This window comes from Chiloscyllium plagiosum, unplaced genomic scaffold, assembly GCF_037043375.1.
Source record: "Chiloscyllium plagiosum isolate Xiang-an unplaced genomic scaffold, Cpla_swu_hap1 HiC_scaffold_2, whole genome shotgun sequence".
Lineage (NCBI taxonomy): Eukaryota > Metazoa > Chordata > Chondrichthyes > Orectolobiformes > Hemiscylliidae > Chiloscyllium > Chiloscyllium plagiosum.
Genome location: NW_028270140.1, coordinates 20,262,805 through 20,281,262, shown reverse-complemented (window position 1 = coordinate 20,281,262; position 18,458 = coordinate 20,262,805). Strand labels below are relative to the sequence as shown.

Below are 18,458 nucleotides of genomic sequence, written 5' to 3'. Positions count from 1 at the left end.
GCTTGAGTGGGAGTTAGGAAACAGTTCTAAAATAAGCTTTATTATGAACTACCAGCCATCAATTTTACACAGATAGCGAGTTTTGAGACTATTTGTAGCTTAGGTTGAGGTTCTGGATGTAGGTTTGCTTGCTGAGCTGGAAGGTTCGTTTTCAGAGGTTTCGTCACCATACTAGGTAACATGATCCGGGCTTCATCCGGAGGCTCAATGAAGATGTTACCTAATATAGTGACAAAACATCTGAAAACAAACCTTCCAGTCCAGCCAGCAAACCTACATTCACATTTTACAGTGAGTTTCAAACATTGACCAACAAAAAAGGTGCAGATGTTGCAAATCAAAGAAAAACAGAGCATACTGGGAAATGCTCAGGCCGACCTGCATCTGTTGAGAGAAAGTTACTTTTTCAGGCCAATGACCTTACATCAGAACTTAATCCCGTCTAATCCTTTATCAGTTTGATTATCTTAATCTTGCATTAAATAAGTCGTAACTACTGATTATCTAACAAGTTTGTGGTCATTTTATGCCAATTCTTTCCATACAAATATATAGAAGTAAACTGTGCACTTTTGATGAGTAAGAGTGCTCACCAACTTTTTTGTATTGGTTTACTTAATGTACATTTACATAAAACCTTGTTACCAATTGATATTAAAACAAGAGACATTTTTTTACAAGCTCTCTTCACCCAGCACTAGTAATTTTGAAAGTTGCAGATGAATAAGAGATGCTTTGGATCAGTGAACTTCGTTTAATAACTATGAAATCTTTTCAGAAAATATATAAATGCAGTTCATTTACTTTGTCTTCTCCTCAATATATGTTATTTGAAAATTAATTCAGAATGGTTTATGATCAGATGTTTGAGGGATATATCCATAATCTAAAGCAATGCTTTTTGGATTGGTTTCAAATTGCATTTTTGCACCATCACAAGTTTTGACTTGCTTATAGGCATTTCTAAATTGCAACAAGAAGTTCAACGTTAAATTGGTTCTAGCTGAATGTCAAATTTGTTTTAAATATAGTAATTGTAATAAAATGGCTACATTTTACATTTTTAGTAAAAGTCTAATCCTCCTTGTATACAACGGATGCATTCATTTAGGCAGTGAAATATTGAACATAGAGACACCTAATTTATTAAGAATCACCTTCAGGAAGCTTTTTTGGCTTGACCTAAAGCAAGTGTGATAATACTGAAACTACACTTTAACCAGAAATGGTGGTGTCTGAACATGATCCTGACTGCACCTTGCTTTGGCACATTAACGAGCCTTTGAGTGGCATGAAAAGGAATCACGAAAGAAATCCATAAATCAAATTGTTTGAGGTTAAATTTCTGATATGACTTTTGAAACTATGACTGTGATTTATTGAGAGAGATTCCAAAACACTCCTCTTCAATTGGAGAACCACATGGCAATAAATGAGATTCTCAATTCAGACAATAGAGGGAGCCACAGCTGAACACATTACATCTAATTCTCAACATCGAGTGCTAGATTCATACAGCATGGAAACAGACCCTTTAGTGCTACTCGTCTATGTAAATCAGACATACCAATCTGATCTGATTCCATTTAGTACTTATCTCTAGAAACCATTCCTGTTCATATACCCATTCAGATAGCTTTTAAATGTCATAATTGTACCTGCCTCCACTACTTCCTCTGGCAGCTTGTTCTATACATCCACCACCCTCTAAAAATATTAGCCCTCAGGTCCTTTTTAAATCTTGCCCAATTTCCCTTAAACCTATGCCCTCTAGGTTTGGGAAAAGACTTTGGCTAGTTATTCTATCCATGCCCCTCATGATTTTCTAAACCTTTATAAGGTCACCCCTTGGCTTCCGTGCTCCAGGAAAAAGCCCCAGCCTATTCAGCCTATCCCGATGGACAAAGCCCTTTACCTGTGAAAGCATCCTTACAAATCTTTTCTGCACCTTGTCAGGGTGACCAGAATTATATGCAGTAATCTAAAAGTAATCTCACCAATGTCCTGTACAGCTGCAAGATGACTTTGTGACTCCTATACCCAATGTTCTGAGCAATGAAGGCAAGCATACTAAATGCCGCCTTCACCACCTTTTATACCTGTGACTCCACTTTCAAGAAACTCTACACCCCTCGGTGTCTGTGTTCAGCAACACTCCCCAGGGCCCTACTATTAACTACAAGTCCTGCCCTGGTTTGCCTTACCAAAATAAAACACATCAAATTTAAATTAAACTCTATCTGCCACTCCCTGACTCACCTGATCAAAGTCTAGTTGTACTCTGAGATGATCTTAACTATCCATTACAACACATTTGTGTCGTCTGCAAACTTGCTAATGATACACTGTATTCACATCTAAATCTTTGATATAAATGACGAAAAGCAGTGGACCTAGCGTCAATTCTTGTGGAACACCACTAGTCCCAGGTTTCCAGTCCAAAAAGTTACAAGTCAATTTTATATTCACTTGGCTAGCTTCCCCTGGCTTTTCTTTACAGCCTTTCTTAAACAATGACACTATATTAACCAACCACAGTCTTCTGACACCTCACCTGTGGCTGATGATAATACAAATATCTCAGCAAGAGCCCCAGCCATCTCTTCCCTAGCCTCCCATAAAGTTGGGAAACACTTGATCAAGTCTTGGAGATTTATCTACCTTTGTGTTTTAAGATCCACCACCACCTCTTCTGTAATATGAACTCCTTTCAAGACATCACTATTTCCCCAACTTCCCTAAATTCCATGTTCTTCTCCATAGTAAATACTGAGACAAAATGTTCATTTAGTATCTTACCCATGTCCTGCAGTTCCACACATAGACAGCCACATTGATCTTAAGGGGTCCTATTCTCTCCCGAGTTACATTTTTGCTCAATGTATTTACAGAAGCCCTTTGGCTTCTCCTTGACTCTATTTTCCAAATCTATCTCATGCCTCCTTTTTGTCCTCCTGATTTCCCTCCTCTTGCCTTTGTAATTTTCTCGGGATTCACTCCATCCCGACTGTCTACATGACATTTGCCTCCTCTTTCTTCATCAGACCATCAATTTCTCTAGTCATCCAGTATTCCCTACACCTACCAGCCTTCAGACTAACAGGAACGTATAGTCTCTGAGCTCTCGTTATCTCATTTTTAAAGGCGTCCCACTTCACAACTGTCCCTTTATCAGTGAATAACCTCCCCCAACAGGTGAAAGTTATTGCCTAATATTGTGAACTCTGACCTTCCTCCAATTTAGAACTTTAATAGTGGCACAAGGCAGAAGTGGCATCAACAAAAGGTCAGGATTAAGGGAATGTTAAAATCAAAACAACAGTATTATGCAGACAGGAAGTGAAATGTAAGGAAAGAAAACCAGCAGATGGATGTTCTGGCTGTGCATCCCCTGGCTTAAACATTCTCCCATCATTGGTGCACTGTAATTGCAGTGTTTACTATCCATAGGAGGCAGTATGCAGATTCATCAAACCTTCGGTATTCCCCAAACCTGCATATTTAATCACCTGCAGCATATAATTAATAGGGACATGAATCAAGTTACACACCATCCTGACTTGAACCCCTGGCTTTTTCTCATGATTTGGAGATGCCGGTATTGGACTGGGGTGTACAAAGTTAATAAATCACACAACACCAGGTTATAGTCCAACAGGTTTAATTGGAAGCACATTAGCTTTCGGAGCACCGCTCCTTCATCAGGTGATAGTGGAGGACACTATTCTAAGGCACAGAATTTATAGCAAAAGTTTACAGTGTGATGTAACTGAAATTATACATTGAAAAATACCTTGATTGTTGGGTCTTTCATCTACTTGTTTTTAAAAATGTGTTCAACATATTGTCTAGCTAACACCAATTGTTACAGTTAACCCGAGAATGCAACTTTTAAAAACATGTTTTGTGATTTACAATGAAAGAAGTGAAACTATCATGGTATTCGAACAGATGAAAGACTCAACAGACATATCAAGGTATTTTTCAATGTATAATTTCAGTTACATCACACTGTAAACTTTTGCTATAAATTCTGTGCCTTAGAATAGTGTCCTCCACTATCACCTGATGAAGGAGCGGTGCTCCGAAAGCTAGTGTGCTTCCAATTAAACCTGTTGGACTATAACCTGGTGTTGTGTGATTTTTAACTTGGCTTTTTTTTATTATCACTGGGTTAAAGTCTTGAAATTTCCAATCTAACAATGGAAGTAACTTCATCAAACAGATTGCAGTGGTTCAAGGAGGAAGCCACCACCTCAAGGGAAACAAGGGACAAGGAATAGCCAATTATTCATTTTCAAATTCCATATTTTTAGACTATTTTAATATGCTAGGAATGACAAAATTATACCAAAACTTGTGTAAAATTTATATTTTTGTCTACTTGAAAACCTTGAAGGTGCTCACCATAATTTGACTTGTTACTTTTTCTACTGCTTTTGTCAGTCATTTTGCTTTTACTTAATTTTTTTTTAAACTTAGATGTCTTTGAAAAGTCTTCTACATGTTCCTAATACTGTTTACAATCTGTCTTGGCCGACACTTGATCTTATCCTCTCATTTGGCCAGGATTAATTTCAATTGTAGCATCACAACATTTTTTTTAAGTACTTGTTTTCTTCAGTTGAATTACCAATAGCTATTATAATTAACCATCTGCATCTCAGAATATGGGCAGCACAGTGGCACAGTGGTTAGCACTGCTGCCTCACAGCACCAAGGATCCGAGTTCAATTCCCGCCTCAGGCGACCGACTGTGTGGAGTTTGCACATTCTCCCTGTGTCTGTGTGGGTTTCCTCCGGGTGCTCCGGTTTCCTCCCACAGTCCAAAGATGTGCAGGTCAGGTGAATTGGCCATGCTAAATTGCCCATAGTGTTAGGTAAGGGGTAAATGTAGGGGTATGGGTGGGTTGCGCTTCAGCGGGTCGGTGTGGACTTGTTGGGCCGAAGGGCCTGTTTGCACACTGGATTGTAATCTAATACATGCCTTCAGAATCTGCTGAAAGTAGTATCCATGTTTCAAGTTGTCCTCCAATCTTTAAAGATGTGTCACAAACATGCTCCAGCGAAGTTGGTCTAAATAAACTGTCGTTCAGATAGGATCACTTTCTTATATCCTGATTAAATTTACATTCCAATAATGTAATCAAAGCATAATAATCAAAGCTTGCACTAACAGTACAGCACCCTTCAGGACCGCTGGAGAGTCTAGCCCTGGCTAATATTGATCTGTCATATCAACGTCTCAAAGAGAAATAAATAAAAACTGAAAGAACTATTTCTGAGCAATGGTCACTGGATCCAAAATATTAACTCTGATTTCTCTCCACAGGTGCAGCCAGACCTGTTGAACTTTTCCCAGCAATTTCTGTTTTTGTTTCTCAAAAAAAACTGGTTATCAAAAAAAGACTGCAGCCACTTATATAATACATTAATCCACTTCAAAAGTATTTCATGAATGAGCAGTATTATTTGCTTCAATCCTGATACCAAATTACTAATAGCCCTGAACTATTTTTGCGTGCACTGTAAACAACCTACTGTAACAATGAGAGACATACACAAAAATCAAAGATCAAATAATTGAGATGCCTTTTTGATTTTATTGATCTATTGTACATAAACATTTAGTCATGACATAGAATCTGATAGTAACTTAGTTTGACTAATTATTTTATTTAACTCTTTAAAAATCATTTATATGAAAAAGGATATTTGAGAACAAAGGTTCCTATATCTAACCAGTGAAGACCAAGATTCCTTCTATGTTAGTAATGCTTAAAAATGTTGATTTTTCTTTGAATTATGCATCTTTCAATGTTTAGCCTCTACCTTGCTTTCTTGATAAAAGATGGAATTTGAATAGTACTCATTAGTAGCGAAAGTGAAATATTCTTGTCAATGAAGATAGAAAATTGCACAGTGAGACAATCAATGAGATAGCATGTTCATTACTGCAAAACAAGTAGAACGTGGATGATAGAAGGATTTGAAAGACAGGGCAAATGCACCAGAATTATTTCTTCTGGTTGCAGAACCCAGAGTAAGGGGCCTTATCTTGATTTTATTCTAAATGGATTAACTAATTAAGTAAAGCTCTCACACACGGATGAAAACATTTTGGAGTACTCTTCCCTCAAAACTGGGGATGCTGGCCAATTAAAATTTAAGAGGAAAATTGATCGACTTTGTTGAGTCCAGGCTTTATGGAACAGAGGATGTTGAAAACTTAAATATTTTTTGCAAGAGAAAAACCAGGTCAAAAATTGAAATACTTACCAAAATTAAAATATTGCAGCATAAAGCACAAACAACATACTTTTGTATGTCAAAAAAGTCCAGAAATGTTTTACATTCCACAATAAAACTTGCATCTCTGAATACATGGTCCTGTGGTTACGCTCATTCTGGATATTCCTGGGCTACTCAAAAAATAGACACCTATAAAATGTGTGTTCTTGCTTACAATAGGGGAGCAGCATATAGCAGGAGGAAGCATCAGAGCCAAAATCACCAGACTCAGCACAAGATGTGACATTTCATTTACATGTAAGACAGAAGGCCCCATAACCATTGTGTTTTGTAAAGTACTTTTCACTGGCTTCAGATTTCCTGCTGTGATAGGAGACTGGAACTGTGAAGATAGTTCAAAGCTTGGGAGGACACCGAAACAAGCTAGATTGGTTGCTTAGTTACCACCTTGCCTAAAATGCTGCGTGTAAATTAGCTGGAGGAGGCCACTCACAAGCTGCCTTCCTTCGAAACATCAATTTTTTTATGCTTATATCAAGGCTATGGAGTTAGGCAGTTAGCACAATTCAATAATACAGATCTCACTATTTCTTCCCATGAAATGTAATTTACCAAGAACAAGATTAGTGACTTACTTTCATCTAAAACATTTTTTATACAATTCTAAAATTTTAAAAAGGTTGTTCAGAGTAAAACTTTGTTATGTACATTTAGATTTAATTGTCCAAGTACAAAAACACACTTTGTAATGCTGGTTTCTCCATTTTAAAAAGAACACAGGTTCCAGCTGCACCTTAAGTATTTTTTGTACTCAAGAAAAAACACTGCATGTACAAGAGTTTGAAAATAAAATTTAAAATACTGAAAATCCTTCACAGATAAGTGAGGGTTAACAGTTTCCCCTTCCTTACTCCACTGCACCCTCCTATGCATCGATTGTTTATATGCAAAGTGTGAAAATCAGTTCCCCTTGCCACTGGGCTAATCTGGTATGGTCAGTCACACAAGTACAGTACATCCACTCAACAAAGGGAGCTATGCTACTGGACATGATTGAGGACACCTCTGAGTGACCAAGAACATGATTTTCTGTCCTATATCAGATTTCAGTTTATAACTTCCACAGAAGTGAAATCAGAAAGCACAAATGAATTGGTCAACTGCTGGAGAGTAACTTGCCTCACTTTCAATCAACTGAATAACTTGCTGCCCTCAGGTATCAATGTGACCACATGTAAAGATTTATTTCTTCTCTTCCTCTCTCATTTGGAAAAGTGCCAAATTCAAATGTTTCTGGTTAACCATTCAGAGGATGCCCTTCCAACTGGGTTTTAATTAATCATGTCAAGTATTGGTCATTTAAAATAGAATCAATAGTACATCAAATGATCAGCTATGTAAACAAACCTTTCGCAGTTCTCAATTAAGAAAGTTTTGCTGGTTTACTCCAGTCAGACATGAAAAATTTAAAACCTTTTTTGAAAACTAAATTTGTATTTCTGAGAAATACTCATTTTAAAAATCCACAATCAATTTTTTTTTTAAGACTGCAATCAAAAAACCATTTCAAATTTTCTCCCTTCTGGAGCTGGTGAGATGACCGGTCAAGGTGCTACCAGGTTCTCTGCTATCTTTTTACAGCTGCACTCTTTAAGAAAGTGTTGGTATCTTCTTGCTGAGGAAAGCCTGCACATGAGGCCAAATCTTGTTGGTTTCTGTTCCCGAAAAGACTTCTAAAATGCCTTTATTCCTATAAAACACAAAAATTATCTTTCATTCACAGTCACAGAAAATAGACTGTAGTTCAGTTGGTATAATTCTAAGTGAGCCAGATTAAACTCCCACTCGTGAATTTGAGTATAAAATTAAAGATTGGCACTTCACAGTACTGAAGGGGTTCTGCACTGTCTTCAAATGCCGGAGATGCATACTCTAGTGCAAATAATTGATCCCTTCATACTATGTTGACAAGCTGGGGATTTAGTTTCATGTCCTGACCAATATTGATCTAACATCTCAAAAAGCAAAGTTACCTTGGCCATTATAACAATGCCATTTGTGTATTTTGCTGTGTTCATTCTGACAGCCAGGCGATGTACCTGCAACAGGGAGTCACTTCAAAGTAGTTTACGGTAATGAGAAGTGCTAGATAATGGCAAATCTTTATTTACCAAGGTTGAGGAACCTGACAAAATACTGACCTAAGTGAAGAAAGTGGAGGCAATGGATAGTGTAAAATTTGAAAGGGAAAGCTTTCAAATCTTGGAAAAGTTTTGCACAGGACAGTTAAGCCACATGCTTAGGTGGCTGGAGGATGTGAAGGGTTGGAATATAAAAGCAGCAACGTGCTTCTGAGACTTTATAAAGCTCTAGTTACCCCATTTAGAATACTGTGTCCAATTTTGGGCCTCACACCTCAGGAAGGACATACTGGCACTGGAGCATATCCAGCGGAGATTCACACGGATGATCCCTGGAATGGTAGGCCTAACATACGATGAACGGCTGAGGATCCTGGAATTGTATTCATTAGAGTTTAGAAGGTTGAAGGGAGATCTAATAGAAACTTACAAGATAATGCATGGCTTAGAAAGGGTAGACACTGGGAAGTTGTTGCTGTTAGGCGGGGAGACTAGGACCCGTAGGCACAGCCTTAAAATTATATGGGGTCAATTTAGAACGGAAATGAGGAGACATTTCTTCAGCCAGAGAGTGGTGGGCCTGTGGAATGCATTGCCGTGGAGCGCAGTAGAGGCTGGGACGTTGGGTGTCTTCAAGGCAGAGATTTCTCGCAAGGAATTAAGGGCTACGGGGAGAGTGTGGATAAGTGAAGATGAAATGCCCATCAGCCATGATTAAATGGTGGAGTGGATTCGATGGGCCGAATGGCCTTCCTTCCACTCCTATGTCTTATGGTGGGGAGAGAGAGATAGTGGAAGGATTTGCTTTGATCTTTCAAGCTTCTCAGATAAAGGGAAATGCCAAAAGATTGGACAGTGGCAAATATTCTTCAAGAACAAGGCAAAGAGAGTCCGAGGACTACAGCCAGTTAGTTTGCTATTAGTAGAAGAATTTTTGATCTTAAATCTTGGAAAAAATAAAGTCAACAGGTACTTGAAGTTTGAGTTAATCAAGGCAAGTCAGTACAGATCTTAAGTAGGCCTGTACCCCCTGCAGCAAGGAAGACTCGGGTGATTTGATCTTAATCAACTGGGCCAGTGGGCTGAGGAATGGCAGATGGAGTTTAATTTAGGCAAATGCAAGGTATTTTGGTAAGGCAAACCACAGCAGGATTTGCAAGTCCACGGTCAGACCCTGGGGAGTGTAATAGAACAAACAGATCTAAAGGTACCGGTTCATAGCTCAAAGTAAGCTCCTTAAAAATAAGAGTCACAAGTAGACCCGGCAGCGAAGACAGTTTTTAGAATGGCAGCTTTCATCAAGAGAGCATCACAGCACAGGAGATGGGACATCATGTTGCAGCTGTACAAGACATTAATGAATCCACATTTAGAGTACTGCATGTAGTTCTGGTCGTCCTACTATAGAAAGATTATTAAACTAGAAACAGTGCAGAAAAGATTTACTAGGATGCTACCCAGACTGAAAGGTCTGGGTTATAAGGAGAGATCGGATGGGCTGGGACAGGACTTTTTCCCTTGGAGCGTAGGAGACTCAGGTGACCCTATAGGAGGTACATAAAATCATGAGAGGCACAGGTAAGATAGAAAGCAGACAGCTTTTCCCCGTGATAGAGAGAGTCTAAAACGAGAGGACATGGATTTTAAGATGAGAGGGGAAAGAGATATAAAAGGGTCCAGAGAGACAATTTTTTTCATACAGAGGGTGCTGAGTGTCTGGAACAGGCTGCCAGAGGTAGTGGTGGAACGGAGTACAATTTTGTCATTTAAGAAACATTTAGACAGGTATGTGGATGGGATAGGCATGGAGGGATGTGGACCAAATGTAGGCAAATGGGACTAGTTTAAATTGTGAAAACTGGGTGGCATGGACCAAGGGCCAGTTTTCATGCTCTCAACCCTGTACGCTCTATCACTCATTTGTAATAGGCAGATTGTGCTCAACTATCTTAATTAAATATTTTGGTGAAGTAACAGAGAATGTTGGTAAGTGGAATGCAATGCTGTCGAGGTTAATTTTATGAAGGCATTTGACAAGGTAACACCTTAGAGGTAGTGAGAACTGGAGATGCTGAAGAGTCAACAGTGGGTAAAGTGTGGAGCTAGGAAAAGCACAGCAGGTCAAACAGCATCAGAGGAGCAGGGGCGTTGAAGTTTCAGGTTGGAACCTTTCATCAGGATCTTCATCAAGCTAAAAGGTGAGCTAAGAAAATTTGGGCTTATAGAATTGAATGGCTTCAGGGTCAAGTGGTTTTAATTACAGCATTAGCCTGGAAAGGCTAGCTTTGTAGTCCCTGACGCAAACAACAATGGGGTGAATTGGTCAAAATGAACAAACTGATTATGATGGCTTTAAATAAGGTAGATAAGGGAAAGTTCTTCCAAACAACGGATTGTAAAAGGACTAGAGGAAACCAATTCAACATTGTGGGCAATAGACGCAGGGGGAGTGTGAGAAAGATTTTCTTTTAGAAAAGAGTGTTATTGAGCTAGAGTTCTCTGCTTACAAGGTTGGTGGATGGGGAATCAACCAAAGAAGGAAATTTGTTGTGTACTTAGACAAATAAATTGCAAATTTATGGTGAAGATGCAGGGATGAGGGGCTGACTGGGTTGCTCTGCGGAGAGCAGGCAGGGACTTAATGGGCTAAAAGGCCTACTTCTGTTCCACAAATGACACTCTGACCTCTCAACCATTTCTTTCCTGTTGAATATGTACAAAATTTACAAATGTCTGTGTTTTTTTAAAATTGCTCTTATTCTGAACTATTCCATCTCATGAATACCCAAGGGGCATAATTTACAAGGAGTTCAGCTTTTCATTGTTCACACTATAAGAGAATTTCACCACTTACCGATAGTATTCCAAAACAGGCTGCGTTAGTTCTTCATATGCCTGGAGTCTCAAAGTGACAGTTTCTGGTTTGTCATCATTACGCTGAATCAAAGGTTCACCAGTGAGATCATCAAGTCCCTTTATTAAATAATACAGAATCAGGAAAGACAAAATAGTTCAGATTTTCATCCTGACTGCCCGCCAACAGTAAACATTTCCCCCTTAGAAGAACACTCTTACCAAGTTACATGCCATACCACAAGCATGTTCCCAGGTACATTAATAATACATCATGTGGCTACAGCAGGTGATTGCACAAGACAGTTTCTGAAATGAACTGTTTGAAATTGTTACAATTAGGAGTTTTGTAAGGTTATAATATTCTGGGACTATAGCTTTAAATTCAGAATAAGTGAGGAGAGCTATGTGACAAGTTCTACAATCTGCATGTTAGATGGCTTTGATTGTTCAAGATCAAAGGAAAGCTTAGAGACTGTCTTACTGGGAAGAAGGTGTAAGATTTGAATCTCACAAAGTCCCAAAGGATGTATTAGATTGTAAACAGTTATTGATTGTCCATTATTTCTATGTTGTAAGAGATTTGGGGGTTAAGGATAGCTAATAAATCTTCCATTCAGGTAGAACTGTTGATGTGTTTAATGATACAATGGGGTAGAGGACTATTATGAGAGCCATTTTTGAGATCAGGTTACAGGCTTCCATGCTTACTAGGAAATGAATACAAACGTAGGGAGGTTTTAAAAAGTCACAGATCTCTATAGATGACAAAAACAAAGAATGTAACTCTGAAGAATTTTATGAAATGGAACTGCATAGGAGGCTGCTATTCAGAACATTGTGCCTATGCCAACTATTTGATTTACTGTGGAAGTGCTGGTGTTGTACTGGGGTAGAGAAGGTCAGAAGTCATACAACACCAGGTTATAGTCCATCAGGTTTATTTGAAATCACAAGCTTTCGGAGTGCTGCTCCTTTGTCAGTTAAAGTGACTATGACCTGGTGTCGTGTGACTTCTGAACTGTTTGATAGAACTACTAAATTAACCATAACTGACTGTGATTTTTATACTTTCAAATATTTATCCAATTCGTTTTTGAAAGTTACTATTGAATCTATCTCCAATATCTTTTCAGGAACTGCATCTCAAATCACGATTCATTTGTTTAGAATGTGGATCCTCAGGTCAGCTCAGTTTCTCTGGCCAATCACCTTAAATCTGTATTCCACTGTTACCAAACCACATGTCACTGGAAACAGTTTAAGAAAGAACAAAAAACAAAGTTACAGCCCAGGAACAGGCCCTTTGGTCCTCCAAGCCTAAGCCGATCCAAATCTACTGTCTAAATCTGTCGCCCAATTTCTAAGCATCTGTATTCCTCTGCTCCCCACTGACTCGTGCAGCTGTCCAGATGCATCTTAAATGAATCTACTGTGCCTGCCTCTACTACCTCTGCTGGCAACGCGTTCCAGGCACCTACCACCCTCTGTGTAAAGTACTTGCTATGTGTATCCCCCTTCAATCTCTCACCTTGAAAGCGTGACTTCTCACGATTGAATCCTTCACCTTGGAAAAAAGCTTATCTCTATCTACCCTGTCTGTACACTTAATGATTTTGTAGACCTCAATCAGGTCCACATTCAATCTCCTTTTTTCTAATGAAAACAATCCTAACCTACTCAACCTCTCTTTATAGCTAGCACCTTCCATACCAGGCAACATCCTCGTAAACCTTCTCTACACCTTCTCCAAAGCGTCCACATCCTTTTGATAATGTGGCGACCAGAACTGTACACAGTAGTCAAAATGCAGTCGAACCAATGTCTTGTACAATTTTAACATGACTTTCCAGCTCTTATACTCCATACCCTGTCCAATGAAGGCAAGCATACTATATGCGTTTTTGACCACTCTATCCACCTGTGCAACCTTCAGGGCACAATGGACCTGAACTCCGAGATCTCTCTGCTCAACAACTTTTCCCAAGGCTCTTCCGTTTACTGTATAATTTGCTCTAGAATTAGAATTCCCAAAATGCATCACCTCACATTTGCCTGGATTGAACTCCATCTGCCACTTCTCCGCCCAACTCTCCGGTCTATCTATATTCTCCTGTATTCTCGGACAGTCCCCTATGCTTTCTGCTACTCCAGCAATCTTTGTGTCATCTGCAAACTTGCTGATCATACCAACAGTGCCCTCTTCCAGATCATTTATGTATACCACAAACAACAGTAGCCCCAACATTGATCCCTGTGGAACACCACTGGTCACTTTTCTCCATTTCGAGAAACTCCCTTCAACTACTACTCTCTGTCTCCTGTTGCTCAACCAGTTCTTTATCCTCCTAGCTAGAACACCCTGCACACCATGTGACTTCACTTTCTTTATTAGTTTACCATTGGGAACCTTATCAAACACCTTACTAAAATCCATGTATATGACATCAACAGCCCTTCCTTCATCTATCAACTTGGTCACTGACTCAAAGAACTCTCTCAAGTTGGTAAGGCACAATCTCCCCCACACAAAACCATGTTGCCTATCACTGATAAGCCCATTCTTTTCCAAATATAAATAGATTTTATCCCTCAGTACCTTCTCCAGCAATGTTCCCACCACCGACGTCAGGTTCACTGGTCTTTAGTTACCCGGAATATCCCTACTACCCTTCTTGTACAGGGGGACAACATGAGCAACCTCCAGACCTCCAGCAGCTCACCTGTGTTTAAGGATGCCACAAATATATCTGTCAGGGCTTCAGCTATTTCCTCTCTTGCCTCCCTCAGAAACCTGGGATAGAGTCCATCTGGTCCTGGGGATTTGTCCACCTTAATAACCTCGGGTCTAACCCAACACATCATTCCTACTTAAGTCAACGTGATCAAACTTCTATCTCTAATCTCAACATTCATCATGTTCCTCTCCTCAATGAACACTGATGCAAAGCAAGTTTCTCATTACTTATTCTATCAAATAATTTTGATCACCTCTATTTGATCTCTCTTTAATCTTTTCTGCTAACTCATATTTCTCTATCCTCTCCATATATCTGAATTCCCTTGTCCTTGGTACTATTCTAGCAAATCTCCTGTGATATACCCAAGCTCTTATGTCCTTCCTAAAATGTGGTGCCCAAAACTAAACAATATGTCAGCTGAGGCCTAATCTATGTTTTATAAATGATCATTACAACTTAGCCTTATTCAAGGATCCCACGTGCTTTTCTAATAGCCTATGAAACTTGTTCAGTCACTTTCAAAAGGGTTATGTGTACTCTCTTTCTCCCTCCCTTTCTCTGCAACCTTCCCTTCACCCCCCACCCAACTTTCTGTAAGTAGAATGATGGTAGCTAGGAAAATGTCACTTTGTATGCATAAGATAGGGTAGGAGGAGGGGGTAAGGAGTAAACAATAAATGGGGATAGAGCCCAAACAGAGAGAAGAACAGTTGGACAAATAAAGGACTGGATAATGATCTGGCTGGGAGGACAAATGGCTGTTAATGGTGACTGTCAGTGGCTAACAGAAGGTAGTGCGTAATGGCAGACTATGTAATAACAAGGCCTGGTGTGGTAGGGGGCTAGGATATCAGAGTTCAGGCCCTAAAATTACTGAACTCAATATCCAGAGGGCTGCAGGGTCCCCACGTGGAAAATAAAGGTGTTGTTCTTCCAGCTTGCACTGTGCTTCACTGGAGTACGACAGAAAACCTGAGACAGAAATGTTGATAGAAATGGTGTTGAAGTGGCAGGTAACTGAAGCTCAAGGTCTTTTTTGCAGGCAGAATGTAGATTTTCTGTGACGTGGTCACCCAGCAGAGGAGACTACATTGTGAACAACGAATGCTTAAACTAGATTATGAGAAGTGTAGGTAAAGTGCTGCTTCACCCTGCTGGTATGCTCGAGGCCCTTGGATTCGGAGGAGGAAGGAGGTAAATGGGCAGGTGTTACACCTTCGGCAGTTGCAGGGGAAGGTGCCGTGAGGCTAAGTGGGATGCGTTGGGGTTGGGGTTGGGAGTGAAGGAAAAGTGCACCAGGGTATTATGGAGGGAGCAGTCCCCGCGGAGGACGGAGAGAAGGGGAGGGGAGTAGGTGTCTGGTGGTGGCATCTTGTTGGAGGTGCCAGAAATTGTGGCAATTGATCTTCTGGCTGTGCATATTGGTGGGATGGTAGGTAAGGACAAGGGAGAGAGGGTAAGGGTGGAAGTGCAGGAGATAGGTTGCATCTGGCAACTGTCGACAACAGTGCTGGAGTATCCTCGGTTGAGCAAGCTGGTGGACAGTCTGGAGGCTCCCTTGTTGAAACTGGCCTCATTGGAACATATGCGACGGAGACTGAGGAACTGGGAGAATGGAATGGAGTCTTTACAGAATGCAGGGTGAGGATGCAGTGTCCAAGGAGCTGAGACAGTCAGAGGGTTTATAATGGAACATTTGTGACCAGTCTATTCCCAGAAATTGAAAGAGAGATGTCGAGGAAGGCAAGGGAGGAGTCAGAGATAGACCAGGTGAAAGCGAGAGCGGGGTGGAAATTGGAAGCGAAATCGATTAACTTTTTCAATTCCGGATGAGACAGGGAAGCAACACCAATGATATCATCAATATCTTGGAAGAAGAACCGTAGGTGGGGGCCAAAATAGATCTGGAACAAGGTATGTTCCACATACCCCCACGAAGCAGGCGTAGCTGGGCCCATATGGGACCATGGCCACCCTGTGACCTGCAGAAAATGAGAGGAATTAGAAGAGAAATTTTTCAGGGATGAGCTCAGCCAAGTGGAGCAGAGTGGGGTTAGGGTGGAGATGGTTCAGGCCTTTGCGCCAGGAAGACGTGGAGAGTCCTGAGACCATCCTGGTGTGTGATTGATGTGTTAAGGGATTGCATGTCCATGGTAAAGAGGTGAAAGTGAGGTCTGCAGATGCTGGAGATCAGAGCTGAAAATGTGTTGCTGGAAAAGCGCAGCAGGTCAGGCAGCATCCAGGGAACAGGAGAATCGACGTTTCGGGCATAAGCCCTTTTTCAGGAAAAGAGGTGGTGACTGGAGGGTGCAGACTGGAAATTCTGATGATCTCCCCACCCCCCACTGCCTCCAAGCTGATAGATCCCAGCCCCACACTACTCACTTCTACCTCCTGGAAGTCCACAAACAGGATTTCCCGGGCAGACCCACTGCTTCAGCCTGCTCCTGCCCCACAAAACTCATCTCTTCCCCCCCCCCCCCTTGATTCTGTCTTTTCTCCCCTGGTCCAGGCCCTGCCCATGTACTTCTGTGATTCCTTTGATGCTTTACACCAGTTTCTGAATTTCCAGTTTGCGGGATCCAATACTTAGTTTTCAACATGTTTGACAGATTAATTTAAACTTTTCTCTGTATAAAACAATAGGTGTCACCCTTGGATGAGGAAGCTATGGGGATATTGCACGAGTAGTAATATTCGTCTTTCAGGTGAGCTTTTTTTAAATCTGAGGCTCATTTGCACTCAACAGGGTAGGTAAGATTCCACGACGCTATTCAAACAAGAATGCGGAGTTCCTCTCAATGCCATGGCCAATATTTATCCCTCAGCCAAATCAGGTGATCTTTCATTTCTTGTACATCAAAAAATTAGTAAACTTCAAACAAAGTTATCACGTGTTGTAAAGCACCTTGAAGTGCCTTGCAGTTATGAAACATGCCATAAATATGGAAATCTATCTTCCCACTCCTTTGAATTATAGTCCCTAGGAGACAAGGGTCAACATTCCATTGCCCATTTGAGTTACGTCTATACCTGTTCAGTACATTTGGGATTTCTAACATGGATCTCTCAGCCTCTCCCCATCTAGAGGATACTTTAACCTATATTTACTATCCAATAAAATCCAAATTGCTTAACTGCTTTTTGAGAGAGTTTAGATTAGATTACATTACATTACAGTTGAAAACAGGCCCTTCGGCCCAACAAGTCCACACCGACCCGCCCATACCCCTAACCTAACACTACAGGCAATTTATATTATGGCCAATTCACCTGATCCTGCGCATCTTTGTGACTGTGGGAGGAAACCGGAGCATCCGGAGGAAACCCACGCAGACACGGGGAGAACGTGCAAACTCCACACAGTTAGTCGCCTGAGGCGGGAATTGAACCCGGGTCTCTGGCGCTGTGAGGCAGCAGTGCTAACCACTGTGCCACCGTGCCGCCCACAGTGAACTGTAAATTAAAGGGACTAGAATTCAAAGTAAATAGCATTAGGTGTTATACTTCCGCTGTACAGAGCCACAAAGGATGTTTCAGCGACATGCAACGCAAACATAACTAACTCCTAACAGGTCACAGGTAAGAAAATAAGAAGAATTTTCTACGGATTTGTGAAACATCATGCGCTTTATAAAACCAACTAATTTTAAAGTGGATACTTAACTGTTACTTTAGGAGGGTTGAAGTCAGTATTGTACACTCTACCACTGCCTGGGTGAATCCAGCGAGATGTCAGTCGTTTTTTGATCGTCTCAAATGGGACATTCAAGTTAATTACCGTGTCTGGTTGGAAAACTTTATGCAGCTCTTCTGCTTGTGGGAGTGTCCTGGGAAACCCTTTAAAATCATGGTGAGAAATAGACAGTGCAATGAATCATATCTTAAACACTGCCATGCCACTATAAAGAGACACAGGCTTCCACAGTCATAGAGTTATCCAGTACAGAAACAGACCCTTTGGTCCAACTCGTCCATGCCGACCAGAACACCTAAATTAATCTAGTTCCATCTGTCAGCATTTGGCCTATATCTTTCCTAGTGTTTAAAAGGAGCTTGCATTTATTAATACCAAATAACTACACCAGTACTGCACTCACAGGCAAACGATAAAGATTGTTTCGGTGATACATTATGGAGTGTAAAAGACGCACTTAACGTAGCCACAGCTGTTCATCTGGCAGTGAAAAACTACTCATTGCCATTACTATTATTTGCCAGGCTTATTTATGCTGTAAAAATGTTGTAAACAAGACATATTTTGAATTAAGGAGGAACTTTGCTTTTTAATTAGCCCTGTTTACAGATTATTTGGATGAACCTGATCCAGATTCAAAAGACTGTGGATTTGAGTTCCAGAAAGAGAGACCAGAACTACATTTCTCTCACAATACTTCTGAAGATTACTAAAATATATAACATAATTAATCCTTTTGGAATATTTATTTTCTCTCCTTCGGGCCCTGTTAAA

The 18,458-nt window shown here is 40.4% G+C and overlaps 1 protein-coding gene across 1 annotated transcript in view; it reads right to left on the bottom strand.

Moving 5' to 3' along the window:
• Positions 1-5,583: 5,583 nt before the first annotated feature.
• ak3 (adenylate kinase 3) overlaps positions 5,584-18,458 on the bottom strand; it is a 34,702-nt gene continuing 21,827 nt past the window's right edge. The window contains exons 3-5 of the mRNA XM_043720857.2: positions 17,655-17,827; positions 11,248-11,366; positions 5,584-8,002 (exon numbers count right to left, since the gene is read on the bottom strand). Of these exons, the coding sequence (XP_043576792.2) occupies positions 7,903-8,002; positions 11,248-11,366; positions 17,655-17,827 (392 nt within the window). The 3' untranslated portion in view covers positions 5,584-7,902. The remainder of the gene's footprint in view (positions 8,003-11,247; positions 11,367-17,654; positions 17,828-18,458) is intronic.